General features: G+C 50.7%; 1 protein-coding gene across 1 annotated transcript; it reads left to right on the forward strand.

Annotated features, from left to right (window-relative positions):
- The first annotated feature begins 257 nt into the window (after positions 1–257).
- On the forward strand, positions 258–7,282 carry LOC133339663 (protein LSM14 homolog A-like). The gene is made up of 6 exons (XM_061547825.1): positions 258–546; positions 1,830–1,987; positions 2,770–2,896; positions 4,676–4,900; positions 5,859–5,964; positions 7,090–7,282. Exons 1-6 carry the CDS (start codon positions 426–428, stop codon positions 7,280–7,282), a joined length of 930 nt encoding a protein of 309 aa, XP_061403809.1. The 5' UTR covers positions 258–425.
- The last annotated feature ends 395 nt before the right edge of the window (positions 7,283–7,677 follow it).

Raw genomic sequence — 7,677 nt, forward strand, 5'->3', positions numbered from 1 at the left:
ATCATCAACAACATCATCACCACCAACAACAACATCATCAACAACATTAACTACATCATCAACAACAACATCATCATCAACAACATCAACAACATTAACTACATCATCAACAACATTAACTACATCAACAACAACAACATCATCATCAACAACATCAACAACACCATCATCATCAACAACATCATCAACACAATCACCATCATCACCTCCTCCTGCCCGGCCCCACCCTCCCCTCTTGTTGTCTCCCGCAGCTCGAGCCGGCGGCGGCTACGAGCAGCAGCAGCATCATCATCAGCAGCAGGAGCAGCAGCATCATCAGCAGCAGCAGCATCATCATCAGCAGCATCATCAGCAGCAGCATCATCAGAATCATCATCAGCAGCATCATCAACATCAGCATCATCAGCAGCAGCAGCATCATCATCATGGCCACGTGGACGCTGTGCTTGGGCAGCAGGACCAGCTTGATCTCCATGGCCGGCATCCGCTACGAGGGCACCCTGAGCGGGGTCAACACGGACGACTGCACCGTCGCCTTGGCCAAAGGTCACGCACGGGGGGGTGGGGGGGGGGGTCACGGGTCAAAGGGGGTGAGGGTTTAAACACTTCCCTGCTCCTGCGGAGGGAGCTGCTAGGAACACGTTGGCCAGGGTCAACGACGGTGACCAGGGCGTGGGGCGTGCTGTGTTCTGCAAACATGGCCGACTGTGAGGGCGGGCAGCACAAGGCGGCGTGAGTAGGTGAAACGTTGAGTTTTATAAGGGCACCACGGGGTGAGCAGCCCCTCCCCACTCAGCCCCTCCCAACCCAGCCCCTCCCACCCCCCACCCAGCCCCACCCTCCCCACCCAGCCCCTCCCAACCCAGCCCCTCCCACCCCCCACCCAGCCCCACCCTCCCCACCCAGCCCCTCCCCACCCAGCCCCACTGCAGGGATTCATCTTCTTGGTTCTTTCGGTAAAGTCACGTAGAAGGGAAATAATAAAATAATAAAAATAAAACATAATAAAATAATTCTCACGACGTTTCGGCCACAACGCAAGCAGCCGTCCTCAGGTGAAGAACAGGTCTGTCGGGAAGACAGCGTCTGAATGAAACACCGCCAGGCTTGGAGCGTCTATTTAAGCTTAGAGTCGCGGCATCTCTTCAGAAAGGTGAGAGACTCGATTATCCCGGAGTTTGTTGAAGGATCTTAAAGTTTTGTGTTCTTCACCTGAGGACGGCTGCTTGCGTTGTGGCCGAAACGTCGTGAGAATTATTTATGTTTATTTTTTTTATTATTTCCATTCTACGTGACTTTACCGAAAGAACCAAGAAGAATTGTGGTATTGTTACACTGGTCAACAAAAAAATTCTGGCCTGGACTTTTGCAGCTGTTTTAGACTAATTTCAGGGTGCCGATTCCAAATGTGATCTCAGATTTTCTCTCTCACATCTCATTTTTATGCTATCGGCATACCCCATTTTCATTGATTTTACCCGAATTAACTCTGTCACTTATGATTGCAAGTCGTTGCGAGTCAGTGACTGCTTTAGTGTTAAAACATGGTGCTGTATTTTTAGGATAGTGTGTTTACAATATCATTTTACGTAGATATCCACATTCACTTAATATTTTTCTTCTGCAAGTTTTTATTGAAAATGCAATATTTGACATCATCTCAAAAACCCGATGTGATAGACAAAAACCGACGCCAGGGTTGGGATGAAACGCACGACCTCCGATAGACACCAGGCGAGGTGATTCACTTCTCACCACGGTGTCGCCCACACACCCACCACCACCACGGCACCGTTAGCGGCGTTAGCGTCGTCTTTGTGCGTGCGCAGTGCGTGTGTGCGGCACGGAGGGTCGCCCCGCCGAGCGCGCCGTCGCCCCTCGCGAGGAGATCTACGACTACATCATCTTCCGTGCCAGCGAGATCAAGGACCTGGCAGCGTTGGGGTGCCCGCTCTCCGCTCTGCACCCCCACCTGGCCGTCGTGCAGGTGAGAGGGGGGCAGCCATTCTCTTCGCCGCCAAACTGGTTGGTTACTTTAGCGGGCAGGACCCCACCGAGATATTTAACTCTGATCATTGGTTGTTTACCCTGTAATCTGGCAACAAAACTGACACCTTTTTTTACAAGGAGTCGTGTTTGCATTGACCACAATACCTGTGGTCGGAATGCAAACGAAAAACACAACTCTGATAATGTATGCACTGTCCTTGAAATTGATTGGTCCACACCCGAGACAGCTTTCCTTAGAGCCTAGTCTCACATGGAGTTGGTCCAGATGACGACAAAAGGCGCACAACTCAAAGACAATGCACCATCAGAGTATGAGAGCTCGGGGTAAGCATTTACACCATTGGAACCTCATTTGCCAGTAGAAAAATATGATAATTGTTTTTTTACCCTTCTATCTGGCAACAAAACTGACGCCTTTTTTACGAGGAGTCGTGTTTGCATAGACCGCAATACCTGCAGTTGGAATGCAAACAAAAAACACAACTCTGATGATGAATGCACTGTCCTTGAAGTTGATTGGTCCACACCCTAGACAGCTTTCCTTAGAGCCCAGTCTCACATGGGTTGGACCAGATGACGCCAAAAGGCGCACAACTTAAAAAAAAGGTGTCAGTTTTGTTGCCAGATAAAAGGGTAAAAAAAACAATTATCATATTTGTTGTTACCGGCAAATGAGGTTCCGATGGTGGTGCGTAAGATGCTGGACAGGCTACGATTGATCCCGTCGCTGCGTGACCACCCACCCTCGCCCCCGTCCAGTCCTCCTCGCCACCACGGGGCGCCCGCCCCCTGCGGGACACGCAGCACGGAGCCCGCCCCCTCGTGCGGGACACGCAGCACGGAGCCCGCGGCGGCCACGGGGGCGGCACGCGCGGAGGAGCCACAGGTACGGGCGGCGCGGTAAACGCTGGGGATGCAAAGGTGGCCGGGCGTTGTACCGACCGCCCGCCCGCCCCCCTCTTGTGCCACAGCCTTTGCAGGTGCTCGCTAACGGAGCTTATCCTGACGTCGTACGGAAATCCGATGTTTTTTTATTTAAATCCTTTATATTAAGTTCACTTGCTTGCGCGCTTCGGACCGTGCAAATCTTTCGGTCGTTTTTTAACCCACTTCCCGTGATGCAATCGAGCTGATATTTTGCACACAGACTCGTTGTGCGTGACAAGTAATGTTCGTGAATTTTTTTTTCCCAAAATTTTACACTTTTTAGGACAAAAATATTATATTTAATTACCAATTTCTTAATGCTGCCACGCAATCATCTGACCCATAGGTGGCAGCCATCTCAAGCCAGAGGACGAGAGGACTCTAGCCGCCACGCATATAAAGGATTTATAGTGAAAAACTTAGTTTTTACGGGTTATACTTGTTTAAATCCTTTATATTAAGTTAGCTTGCTTGCTTGCGCGCTTACGACCATGCAAAATTTTGGTCGTTTTTTATCCCACTTCCCATGATCCGATCGAGCTGACATTTTGCACACAGACTCGTTGTGCGTGACAATTAATGTTTGTTAAAAAAATTTAATATTTAATTTAAAATACCAATGTGATAAAAATGAAACTCTTACTCAAGAAAAACAGAATTGAATAATAAAATAAAACCGATGCCACGCATATAAAGGATTTATAGTGAGAAACACATGCACACACACACACGCGCACACACGCACTCACACACACACGCACACACGCACACACTCACACACTCACACGCTCACACACACACACGCACTCACACACACTCACGCACACACTCACTCACGCACACACGCACACTCACACACGCACACACTCACTCACGCACACACGCACACTCACACACACTCACACACACTCACACACACACACTCACACACTCACACACACACTCACACACACTCACACACACTCACAACAACAACAACAACAACCGCCATTCGCCACTAAGTGGCGGTGACGTCACCACGATGCTTGTGCCAGGCCAAGTGCACCTTGAGGCCACGTGAAGTGTCGAACGCCCGCTGGCAGGAGGTCACGGGGCAGACCCAGGTGCCACGGGTCGACTGACCGAGATGACTGGCTAATGCACCACCTGTGCCCCCTACTGTACCAACTTGCTGTGCTTTAGCCACCCGGCGCTCCGCTCGTTGTTGTGAGCGTCGCTCCTCCGCCCTCCGTTGTTGTTGGAGGGCGACTGCCTCCAACTGCCCAGTAGCGTCCTTCACGAGCCTCCTCCACTGAGGCCGATCTTGACACCGCTGGTACCAGTCATCGGCAAGTCCACTCAGCTCCACGTCCTCCTGTACCACATCACTCCATCTCTTCTCCAGCCCGTGCCGCGCCCGTCTAGCCCCCTCGATCCGGCCGAACAAAAGCTGTTTAGGCATGCGGTGGCTGGGCATGCGGGCTACATGACCCAGCCAACGCAGCCTTGCCTGCCGGAGGAGCTCACTGATGGGACTTTGCCCAGATCTTTCAAGGATTTGTGAGCTCCTCACACAATCCAGCCTGGTTAAACCCAGGATGGATCGTAGGCAGGCCAGCCTACACACACTCACTCACACACACTCACACACACTCACACACACTCACACACACTCACACACACACTCACACACACTCACACACACACACTCACACACACTCACACACACACTCACACGCAGCTGCACTATCTCCCACAGCCGCGAGGAAGAGCGCCACGGTGGAGCGGGGGGTGCAGACGTCCCCCCAGCGTCAGCAGCGACGGTGTCGGAGCACGAAGCGGATTGCCGCCCAGACTCCCCGTGGGGTCCCGGAGCCGTGCGTAGAGTTGGACGCGGAGTTTGACTTTGCGAGCGCCAACGCGAAGCTGGACCGTGCGGCGCTGGACAGGGAGTTCCGGGGCAGGGAGGCCAAGCGGAGAGAAGGTGGGGCACTCACTCACACGCTGACAGACACTCACGTACACACTCACTCACTCACACGCTGCCGCCACCCAACAACTCACTTCCTCCGCTGCTGTATCGGCAAAATAGAAATCTTAGTAGTAGCTTTTTACCCTTTTAAACTGGTACAAAACTGACACCTTTATACAAGGCATCATGTTTGCAATAACCACAACACAAGTAGTCAAAAAAGCAAACAAAAAGAAGCAACTCTGATAATGATAATAATATGCACTGTCCTGTCATTATCAGAGTTGCTTCTTTTTGTTTGCTTTTTTGACTACTTGTGTTGTGGTTATTGCAAACATGATGCCTTGAATAAAGGTGTCAGTTTTGTACCAGTTTAAAAGGGTAAAAACCTACTACTATATTTTGCCACTGGTAAAATAAATCTCATAGAATAGAAATCTTGTCACTCAATTTTGACACACTTCCCAATGTGGTACCGACTGCAAACTTGTCATCATCACGGTGGCTATGAGATGCTAACTACCTCGCCTGATGTGCAGGAGGGCGTGGGTTCGATCCCAACCCTGACGATGCCTGCTGCTGTATATTTGGAGTTTGTGTGTTTCTCTCATCATCATCATCATCATCACGGTGGCTAGGAGATGTTGACTAACTAAATTACCTTAAAACCGTTGGAATACCTTATGCCAGAAAAAGTGTGTTGACCATCTTCTTGGTTCTTTCGGTAAAGTCATCACGTAGAAGGGAAGTATTAAAATAATAAAATAAAATAAAAAAATAATAATTCTCACGACGTTTCGGCCACAACGCAAGCAGCCGTCCTTAGGCGAAGACCAGGTCTGTCGGGGAGACAGCGCCTGAATGTGTGTTGACCAGTGGAGTCTGGGTTGGGTGGGGGGGGGCGGATCTTCGTGTGTTTAATTGTCCAGGCCACCCCCTCACTTCCGCCGTTGCGTCTCCCCTTGTGCAGCGGACAAGCCGAGGGGTCCCCGCACGAGCTCCCCCGTCTTCCTGGACGGCTGCTTCTACGACAAAACCAGGAGTTTCTTTGACAACATTTCCAAAGACGGCGGCAGGTAACGTCCGTCTCTGCCGCTCGCTCGTGGTGTGTGTGTGTTCTTGTTGGATCTCCTCGCCTTCAAGTGCAACGCCTGCTGGGGGAGGCGATGGGGGAGGCGGCAGTACAGCAAGCGGGCTCCGTCTTTGTCTGTGCGGAGATGGTGTTGCTGTCCCCCCCCCCACCCACCCCCACCTCGTGTATAGAAACTCACAAACGGAGTTGGCCTAACCATCCCAATATAGGATGACAGAGCTTGGGCAAATTGTTTGTGCCGTTCCTGGCACATCTGGAAAGTTTGGGCGTTGCAAAAATGTGCGACGTTAACTTGAATCGGCGCGCCAAAACAAATGCACGCCGCGTGAATTGCGTAGTTGCACTTGATTCGGAAAAAATCCCAGCCCCGAGAATAAGAGAAGGACGTGCAACTCTTTGACTGGGCACCAGACGAACATTTGTCTAGACGCAGGATGGCGTGGAGCCGTGCAGGGACCTCTCTGATGTCGGGTTTAGACCATTGGAACATCATTTGTCAGCAGTAGCAGAAAATGATCATTGTTTTTTTACCCTTTTATCTGTCAACAAAACTGACACCTTTTTTTACGAGGAGTCGTATTTGCATTGACCACAATACCTGCAGTCAGAATGCAAAAAAAACATAACTCTGATAATATATGCACTGTCCTTGAAGTTGATTGGTCCATACCCGAGACAGCTTTCCTTAGAGCCTAGTCTCACATGGGTTGGACCAGATGACGCATTATGGCTGCAGTTATTGTGGTCTATGCAAACATGACTCCTTGTAATAAAGGTGTCAGTTTTGTTGCCAGATAAAAGGGTAAAAAAACAATTATAATATTTTTTGCTGGCAAATGAGGTTCCAATGGTAGCCGTTTGCGACCCTGGTGCGGCCAGGTACGGGTAGGCCGTGAGTCACTGGTGAGTCACCGTTTGTCACTCATTCCGGGTAGGGTACGGGTAGGGTACAGGTAGGGTACGGGTAGGGTATGGGTACGGGTAGGGTACGGGTACCCGTTTGCGACCCTGGTGCGGCCGGGTACGGGTAAGAAATCAAAACCCGTCTGCGACCTCTGACCAGCCGTGCTCACCCCCTTACCCCCTCCTCCTCCTCCCGCCCCGCCAGGAACTGCCGCGTGACGTTGGCGGAGCAGCGGCGTCTGAACGTGGCGACGTTCGGGGCGGACCTCTCCACGTCGCTCGCTCGCCGCTCCCGCCGACGCGGGGCCCTGTGGGGGGGGGACGGGCGGCCGTGCGCGCCCAAAGCCGCCGGGGGGGGGAGGCGGGCAGTCTCCTCCTCCGGCCGAGGTGCAGCCTAGACAGGTGACGACCACGGTGACGGTGACAGTAGCTCGGCTTGTTGGAGAGTATATTTAGTATATTGATGATACTGATGTAGTTTATATTTTAGTTTTTTTACGTGGTGGCTTAGTTGCTGCAGCTCCCATACTATTAACATTCCTTCCCTTTCTAGATTTGAAGCTTTCGTGACTGCAAGGATTCGTATTTTTAGGTTTTTTCGGTAAAGTCACGTAGGTAAAATTTTTTTAAATTAATAAAAGTTAAATAAAATAAAAATCACGACGTTTTGGAGGCCAGACAAGCTTCCGGAAGCTTTTTTTATTTAACTTTTATTAATTTAATTTTTTTACCTACGTGACTTTACCGAAAAAACCTAAGAATATGATTCCTTCCCTTTATTAATGCTACCCCT

This window comes from Lethenteron reissneri, unplaced genomic scaffold, assembly GCF_015708825.2.
Source record: "Lethenteron reissneri isolate LAM-NWPU_2019-01 unplaced genomic scaffold, ASM1570882v1 scaffold_1944, whole genome shotgun sequence".
NCBI lineage: Eukaryota > Metazoa > Chordata > Hyperoartia > Petromyzontiformes > Petromyzontidae > Lethenteron > Lethenteron reissneri.

Bases quoted from the DNA above. Each gene is read 5' to 3' on its own strand.
- LOC133339663 (XM_061547825.1), top strand. From the start codon at position 426: ATGGCCACGTGGACGCTGTGCTTGGGCAGCAGGACCAGCTTGATCTCC. The intron at 1,988-2,769 runs GTGAGAGGGGGG...GCCCCCGTCCAG, and splicing joins CCCACCTGGCCGTCGTGCAG to TCCTCCTCGCCACCACGGGG. The intron at 5,965-7,089 runs GTAACGTCCGTC...CCGCCCCGCCAG, and splicing joins ATTTCCAAAGACGGCGGCAG to GAACTGCCGCGTGACGTTGG.